Raw genomic sequence first — 20993 nt, forward strand, 5'->3', positions numbered from 1 at the left:
TCTTAATCTATTTTTCTAAATTGGTGTGAGATTTATCTTGTACGGTGTTTTCACTTCATCACAGTTTAGGTACTGCATACATACATTACACGATGCCTCTAAGTAAAGCCCGACTGCCTTTGTGCAAAGCTACTAAAGGGTTAAGCGCATGGTAATTTAATTACTTTTTGTGGCTCACCCTGACAAGGATTTTGGCTGTTGCATGAGCAGGGTTTACTGAACTCTACCTCACCCAACAATCCAATGTCTCACAATGGTGTTCAGTAGTAGGATTCAGTACTTGTGTTTGTGCAGTGCCATACAGTGATTTTGTGTTACACTAAAATCTCATATAAATAATACTTTGATAACATATTTGACCTATTTTTATTGGTTTTTGTTCTTTTTCCAACTCAAGTGTAATTCAACCTGACTTTCTGTTCCTGTGATCAGACCTGTAAGAATGGAATTTGAGCTCATCAATCTAGGGACTTACACTGTGGCGAGCTAAAGGAGTTCTGTAAGGAAAGGGGGTTTCCAACAAAAAAGAGCACAAGCAGGCTGGTGTTCCAGAAGGGTGAGTTTCAGTTGTAGATGGCTAAACTAATGGAGGCAGGAGAGAGGAAAATGACCCATGAGTGCAGTCACAATGAGCTAGAACTAAAAGCAAAGCAAATGGATTTAAGCAGCAATGGTGGCAGTGATATTGCAGTATCCAATGGAGACTTGGTGCAAAGCTAGGAGGTGGGGGAGGATATTGACAAATGGTTCTCAGCACATGAGGTAGCCCTGCGGATGCACAGGGACTCAGAGGAGTATTGGAAGGTGAGTTTCTGGAAACACATGCCTACAGTGGGGAGGTACACCCTAAATACAACAGAGATAGGGGGCCACATGAGGTATACCCCCATGAAAGCCATTCTTGATGCAGAATCTGAGCTCACCCCAGAGAAGTACTGCATGAAATTTAGGGACAGCCAGTAACTGCCTAAACAGATTTAGGTGGACTTTCTTGATAACTCCAGCAAGGCACTGAATGGTTAAGTGTGGGGTAGCAAAGTGAAATATTATGTTGAGCTGTACAACTTGATCCTGAGGTAGCACATGCTCAATATTCTTTTATAGAACTGCACCAACACCTAGTGGATAGTAAGCCTACTGACCCTAGGGATGCAGACCTCTAGGTCAGCACCAAAGTGTCCAAAAGGGCATCTGGGGGGGCTCCCAAAAGGGTGGTCAGGGGTCCCACCAGAAAAAAGAGGGGGGAGAAAAACTTAATAATAAGGAGTTCTCTAAAGGTCCCCAAAATAATTATCACGTGAGCAGTAACCAGTTCCAGTCTGAACCAAACAAGAAGGAATTCTGGCAAGCAAAGTGCGAGGTCTGTCACCCAGTGTACTGAATGTTACAAATATGGGCACTCCAAGGGTGACATCAAGGCACAGCCCCCCACTGATGGACAGACACTAGGGTTGGCCAGGGTAGTGCTTGGGAAGGAGGTGGTCCCAGTTAGCTTGGTGGAATGAGGTCACCCTAGTGTCCCTGGGGATAGAGATATGGTAACAAAAGCCCACATGCTTCCAGGTACTTCCAAGTATAGACAATGGGTCATCATCAATGGTCAAAGGGTGGAGGCTCTGAGAGACGCAGGAGCCAGTGTGACTAATGTGATGTGTCATCTGATGCCCTTAGAACAGGTATTTCCAAACACATTCCACCACACTGTAGTCACAGACAACTGTGAGAGCAACTAACAAGTGGCTCTGGTTCCCTTTAAGTGGATGGGGGGTGTCTCAGGTTCTCTAAATACAGCTTTGAGCCCTGCCATGCCTCTAGAGTATTTGTTGGGTAATGACCTAGAGCACACTGTCTAGAAGGAAAAGGAACACTTGGAGATGTTAGGATTGCCTAAGAAGGTCTATATGACCACACAGTTCATGGCTGTTCAAGAGGAGAGTCGAGGAAGCCTGGCAGAAAAGCCCAGGTAGCTGCAAAGAAGGAGCAGGGCAGGGGGCATAGGAACAAGCTCCTGAAACGATGGGATGTCTGAGGAGACCACACCAGAACACATAGGGGAAGACATTGCTGCACTGGGAGACCTGTCTGAGTTTGCTTGTTGGCACATTGAGGGTAGGCCCAACAGGGAGGCACAGAAAGAGTGTTCCACTCTAGAGGGCTTGAGGGAGCAAGCTGAGACCCAGGCAGTAGGTGACACCTCTAGAGATCTCCTAATGTATTGAGAGAATGACCTCCTATATAGAAAACCTAAGGCTCCTGCACCCTGGTTGTTGGTAGTCCCCCAGAGCACTAGGGCCTTCCTACTAGGTTTGGCTAATGATATGTCCCTGGCAGGATTGACAGGACTTATGGGCAGGTCCAGACCTTTGCCATTCATCAAAACTGACTCTAACTCCATACCATTCATGGAACACCTGCACTTCAAAGCTCTGAAAACTTCACCCTGAACAGAACCCTCGCCTACCAACCACCCAGACCAAGAGCCACCTTTACCAACATCATAACCAACTTTGTTGCTCTGCTTACCATTGACTCCAGAGCCTATATTCTTCTCAGTGAGCTCAATTCCACCTGGAAGACCAAAATGACACCTATGCCACAGCACTTCTCGAAAGTTTGAGCAACATCAGACTCACCCAGCTCATCCCAGAACCAACGCACACCACAGGACACACACTGGACCCCATCTTCAGCACAAGTGACCGCATCACATACAACTCCACCACACCACTCACATAGACAAACCATTACATCATCCACTTCTAAATCAACACACCTCAAATCACACTCTGCCCAGGTTCAGCATGCTAAGCCACAGCTGTGGCGAAATCACAGAAGCAGACTTGCTTAGCGCCCCCAGCACGGTTCAACCTGGCCCCACAGACAGCCTCAACAAGGATATCAACAACTTTAACAACTGGATCAAGAATTGTGTGGACTCCTTCGCATCCATCAAACTCAACAAGCAGAGTAGATCACACAAGCAGGCCAGGTGGTACACAGAAGACCTCCAAGACACCAAATGATATTATAAACAGCAAGAAAAGAAATGGAAAGCCAGCCATGACACCACAGACAGAACTACCAACAAGGCTGATTTCACCAGTAAATAAGAGACACAGAGAAAAAAGCATTTGTGGACCACACTGAAGGAAGCTCCAACAGCTACAAGGAGATTTTCTTGATCGTTAAGAATTTAATCTCACCCTTAAATACTGTCAATAATATCGTCGCCTCCCAGCAACCCCGTGATATCCTATCCAACTACTTCCACAGCAAAATTGCAAATATCTACAGCAACTTCCCATACTAACCCAACCCCAGCAAACTCATTACTAACCTACCCACTACCAACCAAGACAGCCACCTGACCAAATGGACAACCCTAACCAGAAACTATACAACAGCAATCATGAAGGCCATCCACTCAGGGAACCCAACTCATCCATTCCCCCACTATATGTACAACCTGGCAAAATTGCCAATCAGCACCTCCCTGACCCACAACATCAATACCTTCATCACGTCCACCACTTTTCCAGGTGAATGGAAATTTGAAGAATTAAACGCCATCCTCAAGAAGGCCACAGCTGATCCGAACGGTGCAACCTGCGACCCATCTCCCTGCTCCCTTATCCAGCCAAAGTGATTGAGAAGGCCATCAACAACCAACTCACAACCCATAGCGAACTTCACTATCTTCTAGACAACACTCAGTCATGATTCAGAAAGAACCACACCACCGAAACGGCACTCATCACAGCCACTGATGGCATTCAAATCATCCTGGACTGAGGAGAAACAGCAGCCCTCATCCTGCTTGACGTTTTGCAGTCTTTAACACTGTCTCCCATAACATTCTCATCAGAAGACTCCATGAGATTGGCATACAAGGATCTGCTCCCAAATGGAGCTGTTCTTTCCTCATGGGAAGAACTCAAGGGGTCAGGCTGCCATCCTTCACATCAGAGACCAAGAGATTGATATGCAGAGTCTCACAGGCAACTTCCCTCAGCTCCACCCTTTCAGCATATACATTACCCCACTCTGCAACATGATCCGAACACAAAACATCACCGTCATCTCCTACGCCAATGACACCAAACTCATCCTGTCTCTGATGGACAAGACAACAACCACCAGAATCAACTTCACCAACTGCATGACCATGGTTGCAGACTGAATGTGAACCAAGAGCCTGCAGCCCAACTCCGACAAGACAGAAGTAGTGGTCTTTGGCAACAAGAGCTCCCCACGGGCCTCTACCTGGTGGCCGTCAGAGCTAGGACCAACTTCCACACCCACATAGCACGCAAGCAATCTAGGGATCATCCTAGATGACAAGCTCAACATGACAGCTCAAGTCAACGCAGTATGCACCTCCTGATCCAACTTCCTATGCATACTAAGAAAGATCTTCAAATTGTTGCCTCAAAGCACTCATCACCAGGAGGCTGGACTAAGGCAATGTTCTCTAAGCCAGTATCTCCACATAACTCCTACACAGACCCTAGACCATCCAGAACACCGCAGCAAGACTCATACTCGGCCTTCCACACAGTACCCACATCATACCACACCTCAAGAAGCTTCACTGGTTCCACATTTACAAGCACAGCCAATCTAAACTTCTCACGCACACATGCAGAGCCCTACACTCCATAGGAACAGAATACCTGAACAGCCGCCTACACTTTCACCAACACACCAGACACATACGCTGTCCCTCACTCTCACTTGCACACATTCCCCACATCTGCAAAAGCAAGACTGAAGGTCGCTTGTTATCCTACATTGCACTCAAAACATGGAACGACCTCCCGAAACACATCAGAGCTTCCCCCTCACCTCTCAAGTTCCACAAGAAGATGAAGACTTTGCTCTTCCAGTAAGCACTGTGGGCATCTCACACCTACACACCTACCCAAGCACCTAGATATCCTTTTGGGTGATTTGTGTGCTATACAAATTGATATAACAAAATTTAACATCCCCCGAGCTGATGAGCTCCAAGTTGCTTAGTACCTTTGATCTCACATCAGGGTACTTGTAGATTGCTCTGACTGAGGAGGCAAAAGAGAAGTCAGCACTCTCTGCCCCAGAGGGCCACTTCCAGTTCAGGGTGATGCCCTTTGGACCAATGAATGTCCCTCTCACCTTCCAGAGGCTGATGAAAAGGGTCCTGATTGGGAATGAGGCATTTTTGCCGACTACTTAGATGAAATAGCTGTTTTCAGATCCAGCTGAGAGGAACACCTGTACCATCTCCAGGAGGTGCTAAAGGCCCTGCAACAGGCATGCTTTACCATCAAGGCCAGTAAGTGCCAGAGAACTGTGCTGTAACTGGGACACATGGTGGGTGGGAAAAACGTGCATCCCCTCCAGGCTTAGATTGAGACAATCACAGCCTGGCAATTCCCCAAAACTCAGACTGAGGTGAGAGCCTTCCTGGGTCTCATCATATATTACAGGAGGTTTGTTTAGGGATGCGGCACCATTGTTGCCCCCTTAACTGAGCTGACTTCCAAGAAGCAATCCAAAAAGGTGACCTGGATAGAGGCCTGTCAGGAAGCCTGTAACACCCTCAAGGGTGCCATGTGTGCAGCACATGTACTCAAGGCTCCTGACTTCTACAAGGAATCTATTGTGCAGACTGACACTTCAGAGCATAGCATGGGGTCTGTCTTAGCACAGGTAAATGAGAAGGGCCTACCAACCTGTAGCCTTCATCAGTAGGAAGCTACTTCCCTGGGAGCAGAGGTAGTGTGCTTTGGTCTGGGCTCTGAAAAAGCTGAGACAAGAACTGTTTGAGACTCATTTCTGGGTTCAGACAGACCACAGGGCCCTCAGCTGGCTCATGCAAATGAGGGGTGAACACCCAAAAATGCTGAGGTGGACCATCTCCCTACAGAAAATCAACTTTACGGTGGAACACCGCCCTCGGGCTGACCTTGCAAATGCTGATGCTCTATCCAGATTCTTCTGCCTTTGTGATGAGAACTCCCAGGAGGTTGGGGATTTCTCCCCACATTCAGCTGGGAGGGACATTTATTAGACCTGTCAGCCTTACAGTAGTCTTCCCTCAAACATTTTGGGGGTCATTATGACCCAGGCGGTCGGTGGCAATATGGCAGAAAGTACTGTCAACAGGCTGGCGGTACTTTCCTCCATATTATGACATTGGTGGTTTGGCTGAAACCAAATCACCAATGTACCAAACCGACTGCCACGGCGGTAACGGCCGTCGGGCTGGAGACAACAATCTCCACCCTGGCCGCCGTCACTTGCCCACCTACGGGATTATGACCCTGCCTACCGCCATGGTTTTCGTGGCTTCCTTACCGCCACAAAAACCATGGCATTAGTCACTATCAGTGACAGGGAGTCCCTTCCTGTCACTTATAGGGGTCTTCCTTACCCTCCTCCCCCTCCACAGGTTTGCACCTACCCCCCCACCGCTCCAGACCACCCTTCATACACGCCCCTCCCTTCACACATGCACACATGCATACACACTCCCATTCCCACATTCATCCACGCATGCATGCATCCATTCACACACACATCCACACACACTTACATACATACACGCAGACATGCATTCACACTACTCAACATACATGCACTCACACCCCCAAACATGCACAGACATACAGCAAGCAACACACACCCGCATACACGCACGCACAGACATACACACACACCCCCACACACACAAACACCACCCTCCCGTCAGAGCACCCACATACCTGGATCCAGGGGGTCCTCCGGCAGGACACGGGGCGCCCGCCAGCAGAACACCGCCAGGCTGTATTATTCTCATAATACGGCTGGCGGCGGTCTACTGGTGTGGTGCTGCTGCTGGCAGCAGCGCCACCTTAACGACATCCGCCGACATGGCCACAGCTGGATTTCCGCCATCCTTCTGGCAGAAATCTGGCTGTGGTCATAATTTGGCGGATGGCCGGTAGCTGCGGCGATGGTCTTTTGGCAGCTGTTGCCATGGCGATAGGCAATTTTTACCGCTGGGGTCAAAATGACCCCCTTTGTCTTACGCCTCCTGGTTTTGCAGAATTTGTTCTGTTGGCCTTGGGAATCTGCACACTTTACCACAGCTAACCAGTACTAAAGCACTTATGCTCTTTCACATGGTGAAATTGGCTTACACCCAATTGGCACGTTTATTTTCCATGTAAGCCCCTAGTGCAGTGATACTATAGGTAAATTAAATGTGACTAGAGGGCCTGCAACACTTATTGTGCCACCCACTTAAGCAGCCTTTTTAAATATGACTCAGGTCTGCCATTGCAGCCTCTGTGGGCAGTTTTAAACTGCCATTTCAACCTGACAAAATAAATCATTTGCCAGGCCTAAACCTTCCTTTTTAATACACACAGGTCACCCAAAGGGTAGGCACAAAACAGCCCATAGGGAAGGGTGCAGTATATTTAAAAGGTTGGACATGCACTTTTAAGTTTCACATGTCCTCTCAAGCTCTCAAAATAGTTTTTCACTATTGCAAGGTCTACCTCACTGGTAGGGTAATATTAACCCCTTCGCTGCCAGGCCTTTTCCCCTAAGGTGACAGGATTTTTTTTGTCTGTTTGGGGTAGTTTGCGCTTAGGTCCTCATAACCTTTTGGCCACATAAGCTACCCAAGCCAAATTTGCGTCCTTTTTTTCCAACATCCTAGGGATTCTAGAGGTACCCAGAGTTTGTGGGTTTCCCAGAAGGAGACCAAGAAATTAGCCAAAATACAGCAAAAATTTCGTTTTTTTCAAACAAATGGGGAAAAGGGCTGCAGAAGAAGGCTTGTGGTTTTTTTCCCTGAAAACGGCATCAACAAAGTGTTTGCGGTGCTAAAATCACCATCTTCCCAGCTTTCAGGAACAGGCAGACTTGAATCAGAAGACAACACAATTTTGGCATTTTACTGGGACATACCCCATTTTTACTATTTTTTTGTGCTTTCAGCCTCCTTCCAGTTAGTGATAGAAATGGGTGTGAAACCAATGCTGGATCCCAGGAAGCTAAACATTTCTGAAAAGTAGACAAAACTCTGAATTCAGCAAGGGGTAATTTGTGTAGATCCTACAAGGGTTTCCTACAGACAATAACAGCTGAAATAAAAATAAATATTGAAATTGAGGTGAAAAAAACAGCCTTTTTTCTCCACGTTTTTCCTGCGATGTCAGATTTTTTAAAGCAATGTACCGTTATGTCTGCTGGACTCTTCTGGTTGCAGGGATATATAGGGATTGTAGGTTTATCAAAAACCCTAGGTATCCAGAGCCAATAAATGAGCTGCACCTTGCAATGGGTTTTGATTCTATACCGGGTATACAGCAATTCATTGGCTGAAATATAAAGAGTGAAAAATAGGTATCAAGAAAACCTTTGCATTTCCAAAATGGGCACAAGATAAGGTGTTGAGAAGCAGTGGTTATTTGTACATCTCTGAATTCCGGGGTGCCCATACTAGTATGTGAACTACAGGGCATTTCTCAAATAGATGTCTTTTTACACACTGTCTTACAGGTGGAAGGAAAAAATGTAGAGAAAGACAAGGGGCAATAACACTTATTTTGCCTCCCTGTATTCTCCCAAGTCTCCCGATAAAAATGGTACCTCACTTGCATGGGTAGGCCTAATGCTCGCGACAGGAAACGCAACATGGACACATCACAGTTTTACATTGAAATCTGACGTGTTTTTTGCAAAGTCCCTAGCTGTAGATTTTGGCCTCTAGCTCAGCCAGCACCGAGGGAAACCTACCAAACCTGTGCATTTTTTAAAACAAGACATCTAGGGGAATTCAGGATGGGGTGACTTGTGGGGCTCTCACCAGGTTCTGTTCCCCAGAATCCCCTGCTAACCTCAAAAGTTTGCCAAAAAAAACACTTTTTCCTCACATTTCGGTGACAGAAAGTTCAGGAATCTGAGAGGAGCCACAAATTTCCTTCCACCCAGTGTTACCCCAAGTCTCCCGATAAAAATGGTACCTCACTTGTGTGGGTAGGCCTAGCGCCCGCAACAGGAAATGCCCCAAAACACAACGTGGACACATCACATTTTCCCAAAGAAAACAGAGCTGTTTTTTGGAAAGTGCCTAGCTGTGGACTTTGGCCTCTACCTCAGCCAGCACCTAAGAAAACCTACCAAACCTGTCCATTTTTTAAAACTAGACACCTAGGGGAATCCAATATGGGGTGACTTGTGGGGCTCTCACCAGGTTCTGTTACCCAGAATCCTTTGCAAACCTCACAATTTGACCAAAAAACACCTTTTCCTCATATTTCGGTGACAGAAAGTTCAGGAATCTGAGAGGAGCCACTAATTTCCTTCCACCCAGCGTCCCCCAAGTCTCCCGATAAAAATGGTACCTCACTTGTGTGGGTAGGCCTAGTGCTCACGACAGGAAATGCCCCAAAACACAACATGGACACATCACATTTTCCCAAAGAAAACAGAGCTGTTTTTTTGCAAAGTGCCATGCTGTGGATTTTGGCCTCTAGCTCAGCCGGCACCTAGGGAAACCTACCAAACCTGTGCATTTTTAAAAACTAGACATCTAGGGAAATCCAAGATGTGGTGACTTGTGGGGCTCTCACCAGGTTCTGTTGCCCAGAATCCTTTGCAAACCACAAATTTTGCCCAAAAAACACTTTTTCCTCACATTTCGGTGACAGCGAAGAGCCAAAAACATGTCAAAATTGAGAGGGAACCAAAGCGGGTCCAAAAGGGCAGTTTGAAATAAAAACATTTTTAGGCTGACAAGTGGGGCAGAATTTATATCGGTATAGATGAGACAATGCTGGGTGGTAGGAATTTTGTGGATTCCTGCAGATTCTGGAAGGTGTCATCACAAAAATGTGGGAAAAATTTGTGATTTCCAGCAAAGTTGGAGGTTTGCAGGGCATTGTGGTAAGAAAATGGTGCGGGTGCATGTGAAGCACACCACCCTGGACTCACCCAGATGTTTAGTTTTCAGATGTGTCCAGGTCTTGTGGATTTTTCAACACGGCAGCGTCCCAAAGTCCAAAAAGTACAGCCCTAACCATTCCAAGTGGGACGATACCCCCACCCTCTTATTTTGAAACCAAAATCTTCCCTGGTCTCTAGTGAACTTTCTGTCACACTTGGGGGCAGATGGGCCTTCCAAACATAGGCCAATCTGCCCCCCAGGGGGGCAGATATGGCCAACAGTAAAGTGCCCCCATGGGGATCGAGCCTTGCCCAAGGGGCTGGCCCCCAAACAAAACACACACATACACACACACCAATCCCTGGTGCCTAAGTGGTTTCTGCCCCCCGAGGGCAGATCGGCCTAATATAAATAGGCCGATCTGCCTCCAAGGGGAGCAGAAATGGCCTAAAATAAATCTGTCCCCCCAGGGGAGCAACCCTTGCCTAAGGGGTTGCTCACCTTGCGTGAAATCGGAGCAAAGAAACAAAATCCCCGGTGCCTAGTGGTTTCTGCTCCCCTTGGGAGCAGATCGGCCTAATAAAGCGATTGCGCGCTGACATCATCAGAGGCCACAGTGAGCCAGGAGGTGCTGGGGTGGAAGCGATTCCCCTTCCATCCCTGCCCAGGGGAGGGAAGCTGCAAGGCCGCCGGGGGGCGCTAGCGCTTTGCCCGAGGGCCCCTATCTGGACGTAACGTTTACATCCTGGGCACCCAAGTGGTGCTGCCCAGGACGTAACCGTTGCATCCAGGGCACCCGAGGGTTTAAGTTACCTTATTATATTTAATAAGGCACAATTTGGGATTAGGAGCAGGTAGAAAAGTAATATTCATACATTGCTCCTTTGTTAAGCCTGACTGTTTCTGTGCCAAGCTACCAGAGGGTTAAGCATAGGTTAATTTAGCGACTTTTTCTGGTTCACCCTCACAAGAATTGTGGCTTGAGTAGGGTTTCACCCCCCCTCAACCAGCAACCAAATTTCTCACAAAGCCCCAATATTGTACTGGCAAGCCGACAACCATGAGGTGAACATTAATTGTGGCAGCCCACCGGTCCCTCCTGCACCTGCCGAAGATGCGTCCTGCTCACTCAAGAAAAATGGAGAAGAGGGCCAGGGCGGGACGTGCGTTGCGGCAGGTGCTTGAAAGTATGCCCCGCTTCCAAAGATCCAGGCTTGTCTGGAAGCTGTCTAAAGAAATGCCGTACCAATACCGGGTGTAGACTGAGAAAGTGTCCTCCAGAGCCCTTTCAAAGGGCTGTTATGCCTTCCGATCAATCAGAAATTGTAGTCTACCTCTTAAGATAACAGAGTCACATTTTCTTCCACTTCAGATTCAGGATCATTTTTACAAGAACAGGTGGAGACATGGGAAACAGGTGCTGAAAAGGATCTGCTCAATAAGATTTTAACTGGGAGGAGTGGAATACAGGATGAACCTTCTCCTGCACCTGTAAATGGATATTGAAAGCAGTAGGACTAATGATTAGGGTACTCATAAAAAGGCCCAAAGAATCAGAGTTTAAATATGTTAAGGAAGAAATGAGAAGGGAGAAATTTAGAGGATATTCAAATCTTATCTTCCACCTTGTAATCAGGGGACCTATTACAATGGGCATCAGAAAAGAATGTCAATCTTTTCTTAGATTCCTGGAGATTCAGTAAAACCATGAGTCTAGTCGTTTGTAACTGTAGAAGGAAGGCAGTAGTTTCAGGAAATCTGACAGAACCTTGGAAACCAGAAGGAAAACTCCCTGGATGTAAACAATAAAGACAAAAAAGTGAAGATTGAGTGCCACTATAAATGGACTTGTTAGAAGAAATCTAAGCCAAGGCCAAAAAAGAGGACAAGTTGCTTTGAGAAGAATTACAGACGCATCAAAGGTACTGTTCCAGCACCTAGTCAAGTTGTTCTTTTTGACCATTAGTCTGGGGATGAAAATCAGTGGAGAGTGTCACATAAATATAAAGAGATTTAAAAAAGGATCTCCAAAAATGAGAACTAAACCAGGGTCCTCGGTCTTTAACCATACCTTTGCCCTAAAGTCTTAGCAGAGGGTAAATCATTTCAGGAAAGTGAAGTCAGCCATCTTGAAAAAAGAGTCAATGGTGACCATGATAACAAAATTTTCTTCTGACACGGGTAAGGCCTAAGCCTACGATAAAATCAGTTGAGATAGTGTTCCAAGGTTCTGGAGGTTCTGGTAAAGGTTGTAAGAGAGCAGCGGGTCAAGAGTGGGAAGTCTTATTCTGAGCACAAACTGCAAAAGAACTACCGTAAAGCTCAATTTCAGCTTGCATCACAGGCCACCAAAATGAACAGAGCATGAGTTCCAGGGTAAATTTGACCCTTCAATGATCAGCTACTGGGGAATAATGACACATCTTAACGAGTTTTTAATTGCTTGTAAGGGATGAATAAGGCCTGTCCTTTAAAGATTGCATTTCCTTCTTTACAAATTTGACCCTGTAAGGCTTTCCTTTCCTTCCTGGAAATCCTGAAATAACTAGTCTGAACTTTTTTGAGAAAAAGGACTGAGTAACTCCAACTATCCTCTGTGGAGGGAGGATATGCTGACCTAAAGTTGGTTGTGATTTGGGGTATCTATGTGAAAGGGTATCAACTAAGATGTTTTTATAGCTAGGAATGAAGGTGATGAAGAAATCATATATATTGAAAAGATACGCTCAACAGGCTCGTCCGCTAATCCTACATTATATATTTGAAAGGCAATGTAGGTTATGATGGGTCTGTGAGGATATCAAAAGCCTAATGAGTCTCTTTCAAAAGTGTCCCCATTTAGAGCAGGGCATCTTCATGGCCAAACGTTCCCTTACCAGGACAGAATAATTGTTTTGAGACTCATACAAAATGTAGAATATATAATTGATGTTTGAAGCCATCATCTCCTTGCATCAGTAGAAGTAGAGTGCCAATTGCTCTATCCCAAGTGTCAGTTTCCGTTATGAATCTTTTAGTTGGGTCTGGATGTCATGGGACTGGGGCTCAGTAAAAGCTCATTTAAGTTCTTTAGAAGCTTTCTAAGCATGGAAATCCCAGTGAAATCTAGTGTTCAACTACTCTTTCTTTAAATTGCAAGTGATGTTGAGGGTTAGCTAAGCAAAGTTACTAATGAATTGTTGCTAGAAGGTGGCAAGCCAAGGAAGCATTGGATTTCTTTGACATTAGAAGGAGTTGGCCAAGCCAAGAAAGCAGAGACTTTTCGTGGGTCCATAGAAATTCCTGTGCGGTTAAAGAAGAATCCTAGATATTATCCTTCGGACTGGTCAAACTCACACTTCTCTGGTTTACAGAAAAGTTAATTCTGACGAAGTCTGGTTAATACTTGACTAACATGGGGATGATGTGAGAGAAGTTACCTGGAGAAGACCAATATGTCATTGAGGGAGACTCTGGTGGCAAATTGATTATGTCAGCAAACATATGATCAATGAAATTGCTGGATCATTACTCATAACCGGGATTCAAAATGACCTATGGTTGTACTAAAGGTCGTCTTCAATATGTTTCCATCTCGCGTGCAGATGTATCCTTGTTTAGAAGAAGGTATCCTTGTTTAGAGGAAGGAGATATCTGTCCTTATCCATAACCCTGTTTAGTGCTCAGAAATCGACACAATTATTTAATTTCTTTGGAACAAAGGACATCGAAGCACCTGCAGAAGAGGAAGATCAAGTTATCAATCCATTTTGAAAGTTTTCTTGAAAATATTGTCTCACAACTTCCTTCTCAGATTTGGAAAGGTAATAGATTCTTCTGAAAGGAACAGTTGCTCTGGGTTCGATGGAAATGGCAAAATAGAACTCCATATGTCAGGGGCATAGATACCGTTGGCGCAGCAGGTACAGTGCACTGGGCCCAGAGCCCTCAGTAGCCACTTGAATCCTAATAATTGCTGTACTTCATTACCCCAACAGCAGTCAAAAGGGCCATTTTCTTGCTTACAGCAGAGACCATGACCTCCGTGCTTGCTGGGAGTCAAAGTCAACTCCTTGAACTTCACGAACAGATCAATGAAATTATGGAGTGAGCTGGAATCTCATGGAGGAGGTTTATCACGCTGCATTTTAGACTCTAATTAGCCACAACTTCCTTGGGGAGTCCACTATTCCTCTCGAGCCTAACAATTCTTATGACAGAACTGTGATGACAGGAAAATAGTTCTGGTTCCCCAACTGATACAAGGGTTATTAAGTGCCAGCCACAGAATTCCAAATATGGATGCATGATAGGGCAAGCAATGAGGTCAAAGGAGACAACTTCTTGATGTTTGCCAAGAATTTTCATAACGGAGCTGTCATTTCTTTTACTGACCCTGATGTCAATGGTGTACCATACGCTGTCTACACCTTTTCTGGAAACTCCTCAGTTATTAACGGGATGTTTGTTTCTTTTACCCATTTCTCAAAAAAATATAAGCCACTTGGTCCATAGCCATGAAGTACTGGAATCCTTTCCTCCTTCCCGTTGGGAAATCTAACTGAGACAGGCAATAAAAAAAGCAGAACGTTGTTATTATCAGACATGCCAAAGAAAGGGACTTGAAATATCCTTTTGCCTTTCACAAAAAAACAGGACTTGGTGTTTCCTGACGGTTTCTGTGGACATGACGGGCAGACTCATAGATGACATGTTAGGCAGCCATAGATAACATCCGATCCCTCCTCGACCATGGACAAACAGTCACCCTCATCCTACTGGATCTCTCAGCTGCCTTCGATACAGTGTACCACCATACACTATTGGTCAGACTCTATGCCGCAGGCATTCGCGACAAGGTCCTTTGATGGATACACTCTTTCCTGACAGGCAGAACACAGAAAGGCAGGCTCCCGCCACACCTATCAGAACCCACTGACACCAGCTATGGAATATCCCAAGGATCATCGCTGAGCCTCACGCTGTTCAACTTCTACATGATCCCACTCACCTCCATTGTCAGGAATTACTGCATGAGCATTGTCTCCTACGCTGAAGACACCCAGCTGATCCTCTCCCTGATTGAGAACCCCTCAACAGCCAGGAAGAATTTCAGAGACCGGATAGAAGCAATCGCCACTTGGATGATGGAGAGCTGCCTAAAGCTGAACTCTGACAAAACTGAGATGCTCATACTGGGACCCTCCCCGTCAGCTTGGGACGACTCTTGGTGCCCCACTGCACTCAACAGGCTCCCCCACTCCTACAGGCCACGCAAGAAAACTCAGGGTCATCCTCAACTCAAAGCTCATCATGACCAGGCAAGGCAACTCAGTCGCCTCCACCTGCTTCCCCATCCTCCGACTCCTCCAAAAGATCTTCAGATGGATCCCAACCGACTGCCGGAAAACTGTGACACACGCACTAATCACAAGCAGACTTGACTACGGCAACGCCCTCTATGCTGGAACTTCCAAGAAGAACCTGTACAAGCTGCAACTAATTCAGAACGCCGCTGCCAGACTTGTCCTAGACGTCCCCCGCAGAGAACACATCACAGAAAACCTGAGGAACCTCCACTGGCTCACCGTCGAGAATAGGATCAACTTCAAAACTCCTCGTACACCCCTACAGAACCCTCCACGACAGCAGACCCATCTATCTCAACCACTGCATTACTTGGTACTCCCCTTCCAGACCTCTCCGCTCGTCCCAGCAGTCGCTTGCCAACATACTCCGCATAAAGAAGTCCTCGGCTGGAGAAAGATCATTCTCATACCTGGCAGCTAAAGGTTGGAACACCTTACCACCCCACCTCAGACAGTTGCCATCGCTGCCTCAGGTCAAGAAGGACCTCAAGACCTGGCACTTCAACTAATCTCTGAGGACCCCTCCAGCACCTTGAGACCCTATGGGTGAGTAGTGCGTTCTAGAAATGATTGATTAGTTGATGGGTTGACTCAGACTAAATGTCCTGAGGACTCAAAATATATGCACAACCCATGCTTCCAATGATTTTACCTCTCTGCCTCAGAAAGCGATCCCTCGGCTACACCAATTTGCTGAGTTCTTCAATAGACAAACTTGATGGGCCTTCGTTCCTCTTTGACAACGTTGAGAAAAAGGGTAATCAAGGTTCATTCTACTCAAGTGATCTAAGCAGCAAGTTGATGGAATCGGGTTACATATGTTAGTACATCTTGTCAGCCTTGCTGAATGTCACAGAGAGCCTCTTTGGCTGAGCGCCCAAAGCTGGGTCTTTGGAACATCCATTTAAGGATGGTAAAAAAAAAGGAATAATTTGAAAGAAATGGGTTCTCAGTGGCTCCTAAAGGGGTCGCCCATATTAGTGTCATTCTGTAGCCACTGAATTTCATGTGCCTGCTGGTGGACGGTTTGGACCACATCCTGAGCTTGAGCCATCTCCGCTTCTTCTGGACTGAAAAGGTGGTGTTGCAAAGTGTCATTCGGACGGCATCTGGATGAACTCTTGATGCTCCCTTTAGGTTGGAACGATCTGATGTCCACAGACTTGGTCTGCTTGAGGTAAGGGTGACCCCTTCTTGTAGCCACAATACCGCCAACATGTGTACATCAAGAATGTAGTGCCTTCAGAAAGTAGCCCCAAGGAGAAAAAAAGCAAAAAAGACCAAAAAAAACTTTGTACTTCGAGGAGGCTGGCTTCTGTATGCTTAAAAATCTGGTGACAAATGAACCAACAGCACCTTTGAAGAGAAGAACTGGGCAGAGGACTTGGAGCAGTGCTGAGGATGAGTAGAAGATAGGAAAGGAGGCATAGAGATCTATGGGCTGCACAGAGACGAACAAGGAATGAAGAAATAGACACGAGTTCAGGAGAAAAGTCACCAGGAAAAGAGCCAGGAGCAAGGAACATAACATAATACACTACTGAAAGTGTTGTGATGAAAGGTGCACATGAATGTCCTCATTTTTATAGAAGAAAGGCAGGAATTTACATTGAGAATCTCTGTCATCATTTTGGATTAGGAAAAGGTCCATAATGAAGAATTTCATGGCAGCCATCTCGGAACATGAACCTCTTAATTCTCAGAATGCCTTCAGACAGGAAGAAGGAAACCCAAGATTAAGACGGTTCCGATGTCAGTGGTCATACTCCCAAGTAGAGTAGCGATGTACCCCAATATTGTACTGGTGGGCCGGCCACTGAAAGCAGGTTTTGACTGTGGGGACATGCTTGTCTCTTCCGCACCTGCTGAAGACGCATCCTGCCTGCCAGAGAAAGACTAGGAAAGAGGGCTGGATGATGGTCAATGCTTGATATTTTATTATATATATTTTGGGGTTTATTTTGGAAGGTGTAACTGTTTAAAAAAAGGTTAACTCCATTTTTGAGAGATAACTATATAGATAAAGCTTTTAGTAGCATGCAGGGTTCATTTTCCTTCCTTTTAATAGCATTTCTGGTAATGTATGAGTGCGGTTTTGACTAATATGTATGTATGTATGTATGTATGTAGGGGTATTTAGAAAGCGCATTCCGTCTCCGGAGAGCATCGAAGCGCTGAAAATGGAAGTGAGAACACAGAGCAGCGAGTGGAAGAAGACCAGAAACCTTCATCAGCTAACGTGGGAAGAGCCAGGTTTTAATCAATTTCCTGAAACTCAAATTACTGGTCTCAATATTTTCCAGGATCCTGGTCCAGTTAGATCTGTCAGCAGCGTTTGACACCATCTCCCATTCAATTTTATGTAACCGGTTGGCACAAGTGGGAGTGAGAGGGAAGGCCTTGCAGCTTCTTAGCTCTTTCTTGATGAACAGATCTTTCACGGTAGCATGCGGGGACTATAGGGCCTCACCTTTCCAACTACCCTGTGGTGTCCCACAGGGATCTTCGCTCAGTCCGACTATGTTTAATCTTTATATGGCACCTTTGGCTAACCTGGTTCATTCATTTGGGGCCCAGATTGTCTCTTATGCAGACGATACGCAGCTGATTGTACCTATTTCCCATAATATAAAGGACACAAAGGAAAATGTTCAATGCTGTATGTTATAGATTAACAAGTGGATGACTTGCAACTGGCTTAAACTCAATGGGGACAAAACAGTGATTATGTGTTTTGGGTGTAAGGATTCCCCGTGGGACAACAACTGGTGGTCTCCCACCTGTGGGGGTTGTCCGTTGCCTGTGCCAGCGGCAAAAAACTTGGGCATTATCTTCGACGACTCATTGTCGTTCAAGTTGCAGATTAATCACTTTATCAAGGTCTGTTTCTGGACATTAAAAACCCTTAAGAAAATGTTATATCTTTTAGACGATGGCCTTAGACGTCCGGTCGTACTGGCATTGATTACATCTAGACTGGACTACTGTAACTCATTGTTGCTTAATGCGAATAAATCTGCCATAGATAAACCACAGTCTTTTCAGAATGCAGCAGCACGTCTAACTCTTAATTTTCCTCATACTATCTCTGCCAAGAGATGTGTGATTTCTCTACACTGGCTTCCTATTAGGAAGAGAATTATGTTTAAAACACTTTGCCTCACGCATAAAGCTCTGCAGTCGGGGGGATGCGATTATTTGAAATCTTTGTTGTTGTTTTATCTACCTCCAAGACACTTGAGATCAGCTTCAAATTATTTGATCAAGGTACCACGCTGTAAAAAAGTGAGATGGGGAGATCGGGCGTTTACGGTGGAGGCAGCCAGACTATGGAATGGCTTGCCTCTCGCGATGCGCCAAATATCAAATCACTTTCTCTTTAAGAAGAGTCTTAAAACCTGGCTCTTTGTAAACTAACTTTAGGGATAGATGGTGTTCGCCTTTCTTTAGTTATGGTCTGCTTAGCGCTTCGAAGCTTTGGCCGGAATGCGCTCTACAAATGATTTAATATAATACAATAATACAATACAAATAGCAGTGCATAAAACACACAAAAAAGCAGCGAGAACAGTGTCACACTCAACGAGCGACCGCGCGCTCACCTCTAATAGTTACATTAGCTGACTGAAGTCTCTGGAAACATAAAATAGTTTTTTGCAAATGGCTCAAATTAATATTATGTGCGCCAGGTATGGGGAATAGTGAATTGCCTGCATTCCCAATAACCAAAATGCAGTGGCGGCCCGTCCTTTAGGGCGGAGGGGCCACGCCCCCCCACCCCATTAAGAGTGTCTGTCAGGCTGAACAAAGGTCAGCCTGACAGACACTCTTTATGTTCAGGTCAGGCAGCCAGGAGCAGACATGCGCGATTTGCGCAGACTCCTGGCTGCCTGAGCTGAACTTTGCTGGGCTGAGGAGATCACGACCCTTATGGGCGTGAACTCCTCGGCCCAGCAAAGGTGCCTCCAGGCCCTCCCCTGGGTGACGTGGAAAGCGTCACCCATTGACACTCTCCCTGGGCGCTTCAGGTTTAAGCCCTGAAGTGCCCAGGGCGAGTGTCAATCAGTGACACTTCGTCACAGAGTGGGGTGGGGTCAGCAGTCTCACTGACCCCATCCCACTCTGTGACGAGGCTGGGACTGCTGCCTTCCCTCATTGGCTGACCTAAGGTCAGCCAATGAGGGAAGGCAGCAGTCCCAACCCTCCCGGGACCTGGAGGCTGAAGGTAAGTGTGTGTGTATGTGTGTTATGTTTTACATTGAATGTTTGGTGCGCGCGTGCATGTTTGAGTGTTATGAGTGTTGTTCATGGATGTGCGTGCGTGTGTGTGTGTGTGTGTGAAAGAATGAATGTGTTTGATCTTGTAAAATGAATGTTTGGTGCGTGCGTGCATGTTTGAATGGAATGAGTGTTGTTACTGGATGTGAGTGCGTGTGTGTGGAAGAATGAATGTGTGTGAATTTGTAAAATGAATGGTGCGTGCGTGCATGTTTGAATGGAATGAGTGTTGTTAATGGGTGAGCGTGCGTGCGTGCATGTCTGGGTGTGAAAGAATGAGTCTGTGTGTGTGTTTGTGTGTGTGCCCCGCCCGCCCTCCTCCCAAAGCTGCCGGCCGCCCCAAAAGGCAAAGTCCTACGCCGTAATGAACATTTAATGGAAACATGGCAAATATAAAGTACTTTCTGTTGACATTGCAGGATGCGTGATGCTGCTCACGTATATATTCAATACTTACCTTTCCTTTTTTAATACACATGTTGATTGTGTCTAGCAAGTCTGCACGATTTTTGTCGCTTTTTGGTAATTCTGTAAGTTCCTTTCCAATCAGCTCTCCTTTATGATATCCCATCATCCTTTCAAAGGCTGGATTTACATACTAAATAATTAGAGATAAAATAATTTGAGATTACAAAAGGTGAACAAGTCGTCATTACTTGTTAATAATATTCTCGAATCAATTACATCTATGCTCCTTCCCATGGAAGAACAGTTGCTAGGAGGTATACACCTTGACAATCATACCAAATATGCGAACCATTACCATTAAACATTCTATGGATCTTAGGGCCAAAAGTACAAAGCATTTCTGTGGTCGGAAACGGCCTGATTCTAAGAATCAGACAGTTTGCGAGCACAAATAAATGTACAAAAGCACAAAATGTGATTTAGTAATACGTTACCGAATTCAATGGGGCAACATAAGTCCTTGCAGCTCCGGCAGGCCCCACGGTGTGGGGGGCTCCCAAAGCTCGAGGGGGCCGCCTCAGAAAAAGTGGTAGGTGATGGGCCAGGGAGGGAGGCCCTCCATGTACTGTGCCGGGGGCCCCCTCAAGTTTTGTTACACCCCTGAATGAATTGCAATTTATTTTAGTGATTCGGTATTTGGAAGGGGTTTGTTTAGAACGTCCTATCCCAATACCGAACGGCAGCGGGAGGTATGAACGATTTGGAACTGAATTGCAGTTCCAAAGCATTCATGTTTTAATGACACCTCAAAAGAGGTGGTAAACATTTGCAAAAGGGAAGAGGTCCACAAGGAACCCCTTCCTCTTTGAGAATGTAAAGAAAAAAAAAAAATTAAGAGTCACTGCCTATTCTTAAAAAATGAAAATGCAAAGTTTCCTTTTTACTTTTTAAACGCATCCTGTTTTCTGGCGGCATTAAAAAAATTGCTTTATTAAAAAGCAATCACAGATGTGGTGGTGTGCTGACCTCAGCAGGCC

At 45.8% G+C, this 20993-nt stretch overlaps 1 protein-coding gene across 2 annotated transcripts in view; it reads right to left on the bottom strand.

Moving 5' to 3' along the window:
* Positions 1–20993, bottom strand: part of PDE8B (phosphodiesterase 8B) — a 900595-nt gene that overhangs the window by 349624 nt on the left and 529978 nt on the right. For both annotated transcript variants that reach the window (XM_069223470.1, XM_069223477.1), the window contains one exon: positions 20006–20146. In XM_069223470.1, coding sequence (XP_069079571.1) covers positions 20006–20146 — 141 coding nt within the window. The remainder of the gene's footprint in view (positions 1–20005; positions 20147–20993) is intronic.

This window comes from Pleurodeles waltl, chromosome 1_1 (genome assembly GCF_031143425.1).
Source record: "Pleurodeles waltl isolate 20211129_DDA chromosome 1_1, aPleWal1.hap1.20221129, whole genome shotgun sequence".
Lineage (NCBI taxonomy): Eukaryota > Metazoa > Chordata > Amphibia > Caudata > Salamandridae > Pleurodeles > Pleurodeles waltl.